Below are 16,569 nucleotides of genomic sequence, written 5' to 3' on the forward strand. Positions count from 1 at the left end.
TTGTATGTGGATTTCACAGGAACACCAAACCTAGAAATCAATGCAATGTTTTTCTGAATGCTCCAGTAAAAAAAAAAAAAAAAAAAAAAAAAAAAAAAAAAAAAAAAAATATATATATATATAAATATAATAAAATTCTGCAGAAAGCAAAGTGGTTCATCTCCTGCCGATTTTCATCTCCTGCAGAGGCGGTGGGATTTAGCCAAAGCTTAATCCTTCTGTCCTACTGCAGACTGGGCAGAGGGAGAGGCTCCGGCTGCTCCCGATGTCTTAGGGTACTTTCACACATGCGGCAGAGGATCCGGCAATCCGGACGCAAACGGATGCATTTGTGAGACTAATCCGGATGCGGATCCGTCTGACAAATGCTTTGCAACACCGGATCTATCTTTCTGGTTATCATCCGGAAAAACGAATCTGGTATTTTTTTTTCACATCTTTAAAAGGTCTGTGCATGCGCAGATTGGGAAACCGGATCTGGTTTTCCGGAACACTTAGTACCGGATCCAGCCTTCATACATTTGAACAGAAATTAATGCCGGATCCGGCATTTTGGAAAGTGTTCAGGATTTTTGTCCGGAGAGAAAAATACAGCATGCTGCGCTATTTTCTCCGGCTAAAAAACTTAAGAGGAACTGAACTGATGCATCCTGAACGGAATGCTCGCCATTCAGAATGCATTAGGATAAAACTGATCAGTTCTTTTCCGGTATTGAGCCCCTGGGACGGAACTCAGCGCCGGAAAAGAAAAACTCTAGTGTGAAAGTACCCTTACACTCAAACACAGGATAGTTGGGGGGGGTTTGGGCACATGGCTGAGCATTTGGGACACACAAAAGATGTCAGTTTTAACAGCATTATAAGACAAATTGGGGGGGGGGGGGGGGGTGAAGATTAGGAGATAAATTATGACTAGTGACTACCAAAGTGCTCGAAATGCGTAAACATAACGCACAAATACATTATATTATGTCTAGGTGTAGTCAGACCCTAAATCTTGGAACAAGCCCTTTAGGCCCCTTGAAGACGAGCGTGTCACGCTGCGTCCACAGCACAGCTGCCAGCCTGACCTCTCAGCACTGTCACATAGCATTATATTGATTTATGATCTTATGTAACCCTTACAGTTCTGGAATGTATTGGATAACACAGGCAGCATTAGGTCAGCGTTCTCCAATACATTCCAGAACTGTAAGGGTTACACAGCATCATAATATAAGGCTTCATTCACACATCCGCAATTCCATTCCGCATTTTGCGGAACGGAATTGCGTACCCATACATTTCTATGGGGCCGCCAGACGTGTGGCCCCGATCCGGAATTGCGGATCTGCACTTCCGGGTCCGCAATTCCGATCCTGAAAAAAAAAAAAAAAATACAACATGTCCTATTCTTGTCCACAATAGCGGACAATAGGCATATTCTCTTAGTGCCGGCAATGTGCGGTCCGCAAAATGCGGAACGCACATTGCCGCTGTCCGTGTTTTGCGGATCTGCAAAAAAAAAAAAAAAAACACACGGATGTGTGAATGGACCCTTATGCTATGTGACCCCCCCAGTGCTAGGAGGTCAGGCCGAGAGCTGCGCTGCTGACTCGCAGCGTGATAAATGCTCGTCTGCAAGGGGTCTTAATGTAGCACAGTCCATAATATAGGGCAGTGATGGCGAACCTATGGCACGGGTGCCAGGGGCGGCAGTCAGAGCCCTCTCTGTGGGCACCTACACCCTGGAAAAATCTATGGTGTACCAATATGCCTTAGACTTTTCCTGCCATTCATCAGCGCAGGGCGCACTATGAACAGCACAGGCAGCGCACTGAATGTAGGCAGGCTATTATAGCTAAATGATAAAGTACATGGAAGATATACTATATTGGACTGTAGTATTCAGGGTAAATTGCCGTGTGGGTACTTTGCGATAAATAAGTGGGTTTTGGGTTGCAGTTTGAGCACTCGGTCTCTAAAAGGTTCGCCATCACTGATATAGGGGTTCCTGGTTCAAATCCAAGGTGATGTTTTCACAGGTGCTTAAGGCCTTGCACATAAAACAGATGGGGCACAGAGCAGCAACACCAAAAACATTCTGATACTTGAGGGTTTTGCTACTTCTATGGAAAACCACATAGTAAAAAAAGAAAAAAAAAGAAAAAAGGAAAAAAGGAGTTTCACTCACAAGTAGGCCTGCACAATATATCGCCAGAGCAATCGCAATAAATCACCATATCGCAATCTCCAATTGGCCGACCCAAAAATGCTGCAATTATATTACCATATTTTTCGCTTTATAAGACAAACTTTTTCCCCCAAAAAGCAATGGTTGACTTTTCACGTGGCTGACACGGATGTATCGCCGGCCGCTATGCTGCACAGCGCAGCCGGCAATACATCAGTTACTGTGCGGGGAGGGAGGAGGGGCTGGAGGGAAGTCGTTATTTTAATGAACAAATGTTCTATTTATTCTATTTATTCTATTTTATTTCTCTGTTGTTCTGTGCAGTGCTATTAAGAAAATGGCAAGTTTTGCATTTTGTACTTTTGAAGTAATGCAAATATGTTATTTAATTTAGTAAAAGATGTTTTATTTTGAAAAACACTGCATTTCAGTTCTGGAGTTAAAGCATAACTACATTTCTGCATTATCAGTAATTTGTGTGTGCTTTTGCCTTGAAAATCCAAGCAAATAGACCTCTAGCACAATTTGCTTAAAATATCGCATCGCATACCATTATCGCAATTTTTAGGGCCCTAATCGCAATCGCACACAAAATTCCCATATCGTGCAGCCCTACTCACAAGTGATTTTTTTTCTAATAGTCAATTCTGTGAACAAGTCATGATATGCCAATGAGGCTTCATGTACACACTGCATCTCTCAGAATGCAGACCAGCAAAATGCACGGCATGAAACCATCAAGGGTACCCTGCAAAAGGTCTGACTTTGTACTGCAACGTGGCAAAAAGTCACACCGCAACCAGTGCCATTCTCCCACGTTATGTTGGTGGCGTGCAGTATGGACATTCAGCAGTAACTGCTGCATTTTTTATTAGGAAGTTATTTGCCTTGGTAAGTAATTTTGTTTTAGTTGAGCATCACAGAAAAAAAAACTTTTTGTGTGAGTGATGACAAAATACCTGTCAGTGAAAGGCTGAGAAGGGAGTCTTTTGACTAGTGAGGGCAAGTCGAGAGAGTCCGGCTTTTTCTCTGTCCGGCAGCAGGCGTGAATGTTCAGAAACTTAAATATGTGAACTTTCCCCTTTAGGCAAATCTGTATCGGTACAAAAGAGAAAAAAAACAGAAGCAGATTATTAAATTCTCTGAAATACCAGAGGGTCACTGTTACAGGGGTCTGCAGTTCTTTTAACCTGTTGAGGGTCCAGAGGAGGGCAACTAAAGTAATAACTGGAATGGGGCAACTACAGTACCCTGAAAGATTATCAAAATTAGGGTTATTCACTTTAGAAAAAAATACGACTGAGAGGAGATCTAATTAATATGTATAAATATATCAGGGGTCAGTACAGAGATCTCTCCCATCATCTATTTATCACCAGGACTGTGATTGTGACATCCTCTGCGTCTGGAGGAAAGAAGGTTTGTACACAAACATAGAAGAGGATTCTTTACAGTAAGAGCAGTGAGACTATGGAACTCTCTGCCTGAGGAGGTGGTGATGGTGAGTACAATAAAGGAATTCAAGAGGGGCCTGGATGTATTTCTGGAGCGTAATAATATTACAGGCTATAGCTACTAGAGAGGGGTCGTTGATCCAGGGAGTTATTCTGATTGCCTGATTGGAGTCGGGAAGGAATTTTTATTCCCCTAAAGTGAGGAAAATTGGCTTGTACCTCACAGGGTTTTTTTGCCTTCCTCTGGATCAACTTGCAGGAAGACAGGCCGAACTGGATGGACAAATGTCTTTTTTCGGCCTTATGTACTATGTTACTATGATCTATCCTCTGGATATTGCAGGTTCAGGTGGTTCTTCCCTGTATACTGTATTTTTCTCCCTATAAAACACATCTTTTCCCCCAAAAGTGGGAGGTAAATTGTAGTGCATCTTATAGGGCGAATACTTATGAGCACTTCCATTTTGAGCTGAGGTGTGATTAACATTATATTTATTTTTTATTTTTTTCCTCCTCTAAAACCTAGGTCTTAAAAAGGAGAAAAGGAGACTTTTTGTGAAACTCACCTGTAAAGTCTTTTTCTCATCTTTTCCATTGGGGGACACAGACCATGGGTATAGCTTAGAGGTATTAGTAGGAGGGACACTATGCAAATACAAAAGAGTTCCTCCTCCTCGGGCTATACCCCCCGACTCCACCAGGAGGAACTCAGGCAATGCACAAGCAGTAGGAGAAGGAGCAAGAAAACATTATGGAAACCATCGGCCAAGCCATAAGGTCCAACCACAAACAGAAACTGAATTGAAAACCCCTCCTGCAACCGGCAGAATGGGTGGGAGCTGTGTCCCCCAATGGAAAAGACGAGAAAAAGATTTTACAGGTGAGTTTCACAAAAAATCTCCTTTTCTCGTACTTTTTTCCATTGGAGACACAGACCATGGGACGTCCTAAAGCAGTCCATGGGGTGGGAAAAAAAATATCAGCACCGCCAGGAGGAACGTCCAACGGTCAAACAGGAACCACAGCCTGCAAAACCCTGCGGCCAAAGACAGCATCAGCCGAAGCCAGTGAATGCAACTGATAAAACTTCGTAAAGGTATGTAAGGACGACCAGGTGGCCGCCTTACACAGCTGAGATGCAGAGGCTCGATTGCGTCTTGCCCAGGAAGCCCCCACCGCCCTAGTGGAGTGAGCGGTAATCCTAGCCGGGGGGGGGGGGGGGGGGGGGGAACTCTACCACGAGCGCGATAAGCCACGGAAATAGCCAAGCGGATCCATCGCGCCACAGTGACTTTGGAGGCCGCCAGACCCTTGCGAGGCCCCTCGGGAATCACAAAGAGGGAATCTGAACGGCAGACGGAAGCAGTAGCCGCAAGATACACCTTCAGGGCCCGTACGACATCCAGGGAATGCAGAGTGCGTTCCTTGGGATTAGCCGGAGAAGGGCAAAAGGAAGGCAGGACAAGATCCTCGTTAAGGTGGAAGGAAGAGACCACCTTGGGCAAAAAGGAGGGGACCGGACAAAGCACAACCTTATCCTGGTGGAAAACCAGAAAGGGCTCCTGGCAGGAAAGAGCGGCCAGCTCCGACACCATTCTGATGGAAGTTATGGCCACAAGGAAGACCACTTTCCAGGTGAGAAAGGTCAGAAAGACCTCCCTCAAAGGCTCAAAGGGAGCCGAATGCAGAGCGCACAGGACCAAATCTAGATCCCAAGGAGGCAGAGGGGGAACATACGGGGGAACCGAATGTGCCACCCCCTGAAGAAAGGTCTTCACAGGACCCATAGGAGCAAGGGACCTCTGAAAAAAGACGGCCAGCGCCGAAACCTGACCTTTCAGGGAACTCAGCGACAGTCCCTTCTCAAGCTCGGACTGAAAAAAAGACAGCACCATCGGGATGGAAAAGCGAAGGGAAAGGGAACCCCGAACTCTCACAAAAGGACAGGAAGGCCTTCCAGGTACGATCGTAAATCCGGGAGGAAGCAGACTTCCTCGCACTAATCATGGTCCTAAATCACTGAATCTGAGAACCCCCTCTTCTTCAGGATGTTTCAACAGCCACGCCGCTAAACGAAGAGACCGTAAATTCTGGTGGAAGAGCGGGCCCTGAGACAGCAGGTCCTGTCTGTCGGGAAGAGGCCATGGAGCGTCCGCCAGCATCCGAGCCACATCTGAAAACCACGCGCGGCAAGGCCACTCTGGGTCGATGAGAACGGTCTGGATTCCTTCCGCCTCGATCTTGCGTAGAACCTTCGGTAGGAGAGGAAACGGAGGGAAGACATAGAGGAGACTGAAGTCCTGCCACGGAGACACCAGCGCGTCCACCCCGTACGCCTTCGGATCCCGGGTGCGAGCCAGGAATACTGGGAGCTTGTTATTGAGCGTGGACGCCATCAAGTCCACATCCGGACGGCCCCATCTGTGGCAGATTTCTTCGAACACTTCTGGATGCAGAGACCACTCGCCTGGATCCACTTTGTTGCGGCTTAGAAAGTCCGCTGTCCAGTTGTCCACTCCCGGAATGTAAACTGCTGACAACACCGGAACGTGCGACTCCGCCCACGTCAGAATTCTCGTCACCTCCTGCATCACCATCCGGCTGCGGGTCCCGCCCTGATGGTTGATGTAGGCCACGGCCGTGGCATTGTCCGATTGAATCCTCACCGGGAGGCCCGCAAGGAGAGGGGTCCAATGGGAGAAATAGTGGAAAATCGCCCTCAGTTCCAGAACGTTTATTGGAAGGCGAGACTCTGCCGCTGACCAAATCCCTTAAACCGTGCGAGACTGGAGAACGCCACCCCAACCCAGGAGACTGGCATCGGTGGTGACGACCGTCCAGGAGAAAGGGAGAAAGGATCTCCCCGACCTCAGGTTCATCGGGGATAGCCACCAAGGGAGAGCTGCCCAAACCCGCTGAGACAAGCGGATGCGATCGTCCAGACCCCGAGGGGTTCTGTCCCAGAGGGAAAGGATCTCCTGTTGCAACAAGCGAGTGTGAAACTGGGCATACGGAATGGCCTGGAAAGAGGCCACCATAAGACCCAGGACCCGCATGCATTCCCATATGGAGAGGAACTGGGAGCGCAGTAGATGTGACACCGCCCCCTGGATCTGGGAGGACTTGGAGAGAGGCAGGAACACTCTGGAGGACGAGGTGTCCAAAATCATCCCCAGGAAGGAAAGCTTCTGGGATGGGAGGAGAGAGGACTTTGGGAAATTTATTATCCAGCCGAACTGTTCCAGAGTCTGATCAGTGATCCGGACACTGTCCTCGGCCTGCGGAAGCGAGGGGGCTTTTATCAGGATATCGTCCAGATAGGGCAGCAAAGGAATGCCCCTGGTACGGAGAAGCGCCATGATCGATGCCAGAATCTTGGTAAAGACCCGAGGGGCGGTTGCCAACCCGAAAGGAACGGCGACAAACTGATAGTGACGACCCCCAATGGTGAAACGCAGGAATCGGTGAGATTCTGCGATCGGAACATGCAAATAAGCGTCCTGGATGTCCACGGACGCGAGGAACTCCCCTGGAAGAAGAGAAACAATAACGAAGTGGAGGGATTCCATTCGAAACCTCCGCACCTGTAGAGATTTGTTGAGCAGTTTTAGGTCCAGGATCGGACGCATCAACCCCTCTTTCTTTGGGACCACGAACAGGTTTGAATAAAAACCTGTGCCCTGTTCCTCCGGGGGAATGGGGGGGGGGTGGGGGGGAACAACCCCCCAGTCCAGAAGGGAAGAAACTGCCAGCAAGAGGTCTGAGGCTCTGGTCGGATCCCCCGGAATGCGATAGGGGAAAAAAGGTTCCGGCGGTCTGGACGCGAACTCTATCTTGTAACCAGACGTTACAATCTCTAGAGCCCATGCGTCCGGAACATGAGCCCTCCAAACCTGCTGATAAGAAAGCAGGCGGCCCCCCACCACGAGGGGTGGGGGCGCCCCTTCATGCAGATGATTGCTTGGGAGCGGCAGGGCGGGTCGACTGTGTCCTCGGGCGCCTGGCAGGCTGGGGTTTGAAGGAGGGCTTCTTGCGGGCCCTCCAGCAGAGGAAGCAGGCGACGACCTGTTCGAAGAGAAGCGGCGAAAGGACTGGTACCGAGAACCGGAAGTCCTCGCCCGAAAGGGGCGCTTAGCCCTAGGCTGGGGAAGGTGGGTGCGATTGCCACTAGTAGTGGCAGAGATGAACTCATCCAGTTGAGCCCCAAAAAGTCTGGAACCCTCAAAGGGGAGGTTCGCAAGGGACCGCTTGGAAGAAGAGTCAGCGTCCCATACCTTAAACCAGACCTCACTGCGTTGAATGACCGAGAGGGCGGAAATGCGGGCAAAATGTCCATGGAGGCCTGAGACATCTGGAGAACCAAATCCAGTGTGTCCGCAGACGCACCTTGGTCCGCCAGGTCCTGGTGATGGCGCTGCAGCCACATTGAGAGAGCTCTGGCCACCCATGCCGAGGCAAAGGAAGGTCGCAAGGACATGCCCGCCAGTGAGAATATGGATTTGGCCAGAGAATCTAGGCGCCTGTCCACAGCATCCTGCAGAGAGGAGCCATCCAGGACAGGGAGGGCCATGTTCTTGGCCAACCTGGCTACCGGGGGATCCACCTTAGGGGGAGAAGACCACTTCTCCACGCTGTCCGCCGGGAAAGGAAAGAGAGTATCCATGCGTTTTGTGGCGGAAAACTTCTGATTAGGACGGTTCCATGCTCTGGATATGACAGCGGAAAATTCCTCATGGACCGGAAAGGCAGCAGCCTCCGGTTTTTTGGGCGGAAAAAGGGCAAACTCCCCCCTAGTGGAAGGAGGAGAATCCCCTTGGAGATTAAAGGTGTCACGGACAGCCGCTACTAGATCAGCCACCATGGTGGCTGGTTTGGGCAAGAGAAGTTGGAGAAAGGCGATTCTGTCCAGGGGCAGGGCAGGAGGCACAGGCACCAGTGACAAAGTGGGACCAGACACTCCATACAGGACCCTATTGGGGTCTGAGAAGAGTGCTTACCGGACTTAGGCATGATGGTCCCTCACAAAAAGTGACTGGAATCAGTAGAGAGAAAAATCCTACCGTTCAGGCAAGAGCACAAGCAACAAACCCAGAGAGAGGGGGGAGGGGGGAGGGGCAGTCGTTCGTTTGAGAAGCAGGAAGGAACCGGAGCACCGAGCTAGGCTCCGCCCCCCGGTCGTGTCATAGGAGCGCGAAAAGAGCACGCGCTCCGCTCTCTGTTTAAAGAAGGGAAATAAAATGGCCCCGGCGCCACCCAGCGTGGTGGGGGAATAACTAAAGTAAGGCGTCCCCAGCAAGGGGGATGGCAAGCCCAGAAAAGCGGAGACCGGAGGGGGAAGTGCGCTGCTTGTGAGATAAAGTGGCGCTGCTCAGAGACATGATATGCCGCCCGAGAAGGAGCGTCCCAGAGACACCTGCCCAGCTAAGTGCCTCAATGACCCTTGCGCCCCAGACAGAACAATAATGACACCTAGATCCCCATTCACCTAGGAGAGGGAGAGAGGGAGAACACAGAAGTGCAGCTTCATACTTATCTGCTCCTGCAGATCTTCTCCCTCGACTCTAGGACCAGCAGGGATGCACCTCTTCAGACTTCTGACTCCTTGCTCAGGAGTGCAGTGCTCTGGTGGAGGGTGGCAGCAGGTGACCCAGGAGCTGGTGGGATGCAGGGGCTGACAGGTCGAGCCCGGATCCACTTGCCTTCTTGGGGGGGATAATGGAGGCAGCCTGGCAACGTCCAAAAAACGGCGGCGGGTACTCCACGGGGGACCAGGAAGGCGCAATGCCGACCTGCGTCCCCAGCTGGAAGAAAATAACAAAAGGGAGACGAATAAAAAAGTGTCAATCTCCTTCACCAGACACTAAAGCAAAGACTGAGTTCCTCCTGGTGGGGTTGGGGGGTATAGCCCGAGGAGGAGGAGCTCTTTTGTATTTGTAGTGTCCCTCCTACTAATACCTCTAAGCTATACCCATGGTCTGTGTCCCCCAATGGAAAAAAGTCAGAGAAAATTATTTTACAGGGTTATTTCCACCTTATATACTAATGATATATTGACAGAATATGCCGTCAACTAGGATTGCTGAGGTCGAACCTCTGGAAGGGGTTGCAGCATTCAATTTGTGCTGCAACATCTACGTTTTCTCTATACAGCGGCAATCCTTGCCATCTGCCTGTGCAGGGAAAATCTGTGCAGGGAACGCAGTGCTGAAGCAACCCCTTCATTCTCGAGATTCCATGAGAATGATCAAGTAAAGGTCAAATCCTAGCAAAGGAAAAGAACAGCCTAATAATAATATTATAATAATAAATAATAAAATATTATTATTATTTATTATTATTATTATTAACCACTTAAGGACCACAGGCTTATACCCCCCTAGTGACCAGGCCCTTTTCTACAAATCGGCACTCCACAACTTTAGCGGTTTATTGCTCGAGTCATGCAATTACCACCCAAATTAATTTTACCTCCTTTTCTTCTCACTAATAGGGCTTTCATTTGGTGGCATTTCATTGCTGCTGACATTTTTACTTTTTTTGTTATTAATCGAAATTTAATGATTTTTTTTGCAAAAAAATGAAATTTTTCACTTTCAGTTGTAAAATTTAGCAAAAAAAAACGACATCCATATATAAATTTTGCGCTAAATTTATTGTCCTACATGTCTTTGATTAAAAAAAAATGTTTGGGTAAAAGTTATAGCGTTTACAAACTATGGTACAAAAATGTGAATTTCCGCTTTTTGAAGCAGCTCTGACTTTCTGAGCACCTGTCATGTTTCCTGAGGTTCTACAATGCCCAGACAGTAGAAAACCCCCACAAATGACCCCATTTCGGAAAGTAGACACCCTAAGGTATTCGCTGATGGGCATAGTGAGTTCATAGAACTTTTTATTTTTTGTCAAAAGTTAGCAGAAAATGATGATTTATTATTATTATTTTTTTTTTCTTACAAAGTCTCATATTCCACTAACTTGTGACAAAAAATAAAAACTTCCATGAACTCACTATGCCCATCACGAAATACCTTGGGGTGTCTTCTTTCCAAAATGGGGTCACTTGTGGGGTAGTTATACTGCCCTGGCATTCTAGGGGCCCTAATGTGTGGTTAGTAGTTTGAAATCAAAATGTGTAAAAAATGGCCTGTGAAATCCGAAAGGTGCTCTTTGGAATATGCGCCCCTTTGCCCACCTAGGCGGCAAAAAAGTGACACACATCTGGTATCGCCGTACTCAGGAGAAGTTGGGGAATGTGTTTTGGGGTGTCATTTTACATATACCCATGCTGGGTGAGAGAAATATCTTGGCAAAAGACAACTTTTCCCATTTTTTTATACACAGTTGGCATTTGACCAAGATATTTATATCACCCAGCATGGGTATATGTAAAATGACACCCCAAAACACATTGCCCAACTTCTCCTGAGTACGGCGATACCAGATGTGTGACACTTTCTTGCAGCCAAGGTGGGCAAAGGGGCCCACATTCCAAAGAGCACCTTTAGGATTTCACCGGCCATTTTTTACAGATTTTGATTTCAAACTACTAACCACACATTAGGGCCCCTAAATTGCCAGGGCAGTATAACTACCCCACAAGTGACCCCATTTTGGAAAGAAGACACCCCAAGGTATTCCGTGAGGGGCATGGCGAGTTTCTGGAATTTTTTATTTTTTGTCACAAGTTAGTGGAATATGAGACTTTGTAAAGAAAAAAATAAAATAAAAAAAAAATCATCATTTTCCGCTAACTTGTGACAAAAAATAAAAAATTCTAGGAACTCGCCGTGCCCCTCACGGAATACCTTGGGGTGTCTTCTTTCCAAAATGGGGTCATTTGTGGGGTAGTTATACTGCCCTGGCATTCTAGAGGCCCTAATGTGTGGTAAGTAGTTTGAAATCAAAATGTGTAAAAAAGGACCTGTGAAATCTGAAAGGTGCTCTTTGGAATATGTGCCCCTTTGCCCACCTAGGCGGCAAAAAAGTGTCACACATCTGGTATCGCCGTACTCAGGAGAAGTTGGGGAATGTGTTTTGGGGTGTCATTTTACATATACCCATGCTGGGTGAGAGAAATATCTCTGCAAAAGACAATTTTTCCCATTTTTTTATACAAAGTTGGCATTTGACCAAGATATTTCTCTCACCCAGCATGGGTATATGTAAAATGACACCCCAAAACACATTCCCCAACTTCTCCTGAGTACGGCGATACCACATGTGTGACACTTTTTTGCAGCCTAGATGCGCAAAGCGGCCCAAATTCCTTTCAGGGGGGCATTTTTAGACATTTGGATCCCAGACTTCTTCTCACGCTTTCGGGCCCCTAACATGCCAGGGCAGTATAAATACCCCACATGTGACCCCACTTTGGAAAGAAGACACCCTAAGGTATTCAATGAGGGGCCTGGCGAGTTCATAGAATTTATTTTTTTTTGGCACAAGTTAGCGGAAATTGATTTTTTTTGTATTTTCTCACAAAGTCTCCCTTTCCGCTAACTTGGGACAAAAATTTCAATCTTTCATGGACTCAATATGCCCCTCAGCGAATACCTTGGGGTGTCTTCTTTCCGGAATGGGGTCACATGTGGGGTACTTATACTGCCCTGGCATTTTAGCGGCCCTACAGCGTCAGAAGAAGTCTGGAATATAAATGTCTAAAAAAATTTACGCATTTGGATTCCGTGAGGGGTATGGTGAGTTCATGTGAGATTTTATTTTTTGACACAAGTTAGTGGAATATGAGACTTAGTAAGAAAAAAACAAAAACAAACAAAAACTTTCCGCTAACTTGGGCCCAAAAAAATTTCTAAATGGTGCCTTACAGGGGGTGATCAATGACAGGGGGGTGATCAGGGAATCTATATGGGGTGATCACCCCCCTGTAAGGCTCCATTCAGACGTCCGTATGATTTTTTACGGATCCACGGATACATGGATCGGATCCGCAAAACACATGCGGACGTCTGAATGGAGCCTTGCAGGGGGGTGATCATCCATATAGACTCCCTGATCACCTCCGTCATTGATCACCCCCCTGTAAGGCTCCATTCAGACGTCCGTATGATTTTTTACGGATCCACGGATACATGGATCGGATCCGCAAAACACATGCGGACGTCTGAATGGAGCCTTACAGGGGGGTGATCAATGACGGAGGTGATCAGGGAGTCTATATGGGTGATCACCCCTCTGTCATTGATCACCCCCCTGTAAGACTCCATTCAGACGTCCGCATGTGTTTTGCGGATCCGATCCATGTATCCGTGGATCCGTAAAAAATCATACGGACGTCTGAATGGAGCCTTACAGGGGGGTGATCAATGACAGGGGGGTGATCAATGACAGGGGGGTGATCAGGGAGTGTATATGGGGTGATCACCCCCCTGTCACTGATCACCCCCCTGTAAGGCTCCATTCAGACGTCCGTATGCGTTTTGCGGATCCGATCCATGTATCCGTGGATCCGTAAAAATCATACGGACCTCTGAATGGAGCCTTACAGGGGGGTGATCAATGACAGGGGGGTGATCAATGACAGGGGGGTGATCAGGAAGTCTATATGGGCTGATCAGTGGTTTATAAAGGGTTAATAAGTGACAGGGGGGGGGGTGTAGTGTAGTGTAGTGGTGTTTGGTGCTACTTTAGTGAGCTGCCTGAGTCCTCTGGTGGTCGATCCTAACAAAAGGGACCACCAGAGGACCAGGTAGCAGGTATATTAGACGCTGTTATCAAAACAGCGTCTAATATACCTGTTAGGGGTTAAAAAAATCACATCTCCAGCCTGCCAGCGAGCGATCGCTGCTGGCAGGCTGGAGATCCACTCGCTTACCTTCTGTTCCTGTGAGCGCGCGCGCCTGCGTGCGTTCACAGGAAATCTCGGCTCACGCGAGATGACGCCTATTGGCGTTAGTGTGACCTGGGAGAGCCGCCGCGATGACGCCTTTCGGCGTTAGCGTGGCGGCAAGCGGTTAATAATAATAATAATAATAATAAAAGTTGAAACATTCATTTATAACCCCACAAATTGCATATCATGGCATGATCTAAAATAAGAAAAAAAAATCCTGGACAATCGTTTTCACGGCTGCTGTAATTCTCAAAGGGATATTCTGGTTGTGTGATGTTATCTCCTATCCAAAGGATAGGGCATAACTATTACATATGCTGGGGGGAGCACCCCCCCTCCTCCCCGAGTGCTGTACTCGGCTATCTCCGGAACTCCGAAAGACTTACCACGGGGTCCCTGCTCTCATGATCGGTGGGGGTCCCAGCGGTAGAACCCTCACTAATCTGTTATCCCCTATCCACCAGAGAAGTTCAACAAGAGTTTTAAAAGTCCACGCCTCAGCCAGAAAATAATCCCACACCGTTGAGAATGCCAACAAAAGTCACAGACAACATGGAAATGCTGGACTGAGCACCTTGATTGCTGCATTCAGCCGGCCACCTACCTGTGCTGGAGGTATCTGCATAGGATTATTATCCAATATTAATACTTCAAGCTGCCGTAGCTTCCTGTAACTTACTGGGATTTCTGTAATCTTATTACATGAAAAGTCCAGTTTTACCAATGGAAGTGATGACAACTCTATGGGGAAAACACAGAACACAAATGTTAAAAATCTTTTGTTCAAAGTTAATCAGAAAGACTAGAAAACAAACTAAAAACGTTTTCAAGAGAAGCTCAGCGCACACAACGTGGTCAACCAGGGAGCACAATAAAAGGGAAGCTTGTTGTTCCTGTCACCAATAAACAATATAAGAGGATTTTGCCGCAGACTTTACCTTAGGAGCTGCAAAGATTATAATCCACAGTGGATATCCAACATACATTGACATTGTGTTGCAATTTACACTGCATATTTGTTTCCGGTAATATGTAGATTTCTTAACAGGATTTTCCAAGACTTTTCTACTAATGACCTATCCTCTGGACAACCGGGACCCCCACTGATCAGCTGTTTGAGAAGGCACCAGCGTTTGAAGCAGCACCACTGCCTTCTTACAGCTTTCCCTAGGCCGTGAGATGTCACGTTTATCAGTCACATGGCCTAGGCGCAGCTCAGCCCATTAAAGTGAATGGGGCTGACTGCTATCAAATGGATGGAGCTGTGCTTGGTGAGCTGACAGAAGGCAATCACACTCACCGGCTGCCCCAACACTCAGTTCTGGCTACCTGACTTTGCTCAGTGATATTCCAGATGGGGTCACATGCACCACTGACTGGCCTTCGCGATGACGTGTCCACAAATGGCACATCACTGATGGCTCTCGTCACCCCTGAGGCCAGTCATTGGTTGCAGCAGCGCACATGACTGAGTGCTTAAGTGCACGGAAGTACCGGAAGAGCACTGAATAGAGCCAGGGTGCTAGAACTGAGCGTCAACAGGTACAGCACGACGCTAGTGCTAGTTAAAGGGGTTTTCCCCTTTTCCCATATTGATGACCTTCCCGGATTAGTGGGGGTCTGACTCCCAGCACCTCATGCCATTTAGCGGTTTGAGCAAGCGCTGTGTTCTCTTCACTTTACCTGCTCACCGTCCATATTGTAGCAGCGAGCTGTGTAATGACAGCTCCTTTGTACCACTCACTTGAACGGGGCGGTGTGCAACTACAACTGCTCTGTCCCAGTCAAGTGGAAACTCACCATCTGGTAGAACGTGGAGATTATTTCTTCTGAGATTCAGTTCCCTAAGAGAATGAAGCTTTCCTACGTGTGCTGGAAGAACTTGTATTTCATTGCAACTGACATCCTAGAATAAATGGGAAAGAATGTCAGCCAACAAAAAAATGAGAGAAAAAATAAAATAAATAAATAAATAAATAAATAAATAAATAAATAAATAAAGCTGGAAGTTTACATACCAGTTCCATTAATTCTTTTAATTTTCCAATCTCTTCAGGAATAGACACTAGTTTATTATTACTCACAACCAAAACTTTCAGCGGCAAATCGAAGAGATATTTTGGCAACGTTGATAAAAGGTTTCGACTAAAAAAGGTATAAAAAAAAGAAAAAAACGTAATGAAACACTGCAAATATCACCATCCATCAGCCATGTCCTTTCAGGTATTGATTTCAAACCAACAATAAAATACTACGATCTGATACAAGTTATGTCTTCTCTATACCGTGAGGGACAAGGCTTTTGCAGTTTCACAGGTAGAGAGCATGAGAGTTCTCAGAACACATTTCTCTGTAAATGGACATCGTTTTTAGGGAATAATATTTTAAGGTCAACACCCAAATCCAGCTTCCGCTTAAAGGTTTTTTTTTAATACTGATGACCTTTCCTGAGGATAGGTCATCAATATAAAAAACCGGGAGAACCCCCTTTAAATCCAGCTGGGTCTGTATCTGATGACAGAACCCAAGTGCCCTTTTGGCGGAAGGGGGGGGGGGGGGAAGGGTTAATGGCGTTATTCATCGTTCTAAGTGCCCAAGCCCGCCTGCCCTAACCATTCTCCACTCCCTTCTGTCACCCTTCCCTTCTGCGAAATTCAGTCCCATATCAGCACATAAAAAAACTCTACTGTTGGATTACGCCACCATGGACGCTACGGGTTAGTTTGTTAAGGAATAAAGATTATTTTCTGCTGCAAGCAACCAACACCATTGGCAAAGTTCTCAGCTTTTAACATCGGCCTGAGGAATTGGCTAGTATTGTCAGTTGCGTATCATTTTGGTGCATTTTTTGCAGTGATTTGTGTATGTATATATTTTCATCTGCACAATGTATCATTTTGTGCAAGATGTCCTTGTGGTGCGTGCGGTCCGCCCCGGCATCCTCCATTGTACGCATTTTTTTGTTGGGGATTGCCGACGTCTGCGGACCGCATGCGGAGGAATTCCTCCCCCGGTTATAGACACGCTACAGTGTCTAGGTTTGGGTTTGGAGCATTTTCACCCATTTAGGCCACTTTCCTCAGCGAGTTTCA

At 47.2% G+C, this 16,569-nt stretch overlaps 1 protein-coding gene across 1 annotated transcript in view; it reads right to left on the reverse strand.

Annotated features, from left to right (window-relative positions):
• Positions 1-16,569, reverse strand: part of LRCH2 (leucine rich repeats and calponin homology domain containing 2) — a 112,338-nt gene that overhangs the window by 63,652 nt on the left and 32,117 nt on the right. The window contains exons 3-6 of the mRNA XM_044268945.1: positions 15,496-15,622; positions 15,278-15,383; positions 14,082-14,218; positions 3,133-3,266 (exon numbers count right to left, since the gene is read on the reverse strand). Of these exons, the coding sequence (XP_044124880.1) occupies positions 3,133-3,266; positions 14,082-14,218; positions 15,278-15,383; positions 15,496-15,622 (504 nt within the window). The remainder of the gene's footprint in view (positions 1-3,132; positions 3,267-14,081; positions 14,219-15,277; positions 15,384-15,495; positions 15,623-16,569) is intronic.

The sequence above is a fragment of the Bufo gargarizans genome, chromosome 9, assembly GCF_014858855.1.
Source record: "Bufo gargarizans isolate SCDJY-AF-19 chromosome 9, ASM1485885v1, whole genome shotgun sequence".
In the NCBI taxonomy this organism is placed as follows: Eukaryota; Metazoa; Chordata; class Amphibia; order Anura; family Bufonidae; genus Bufo; species Bufo gargarizans.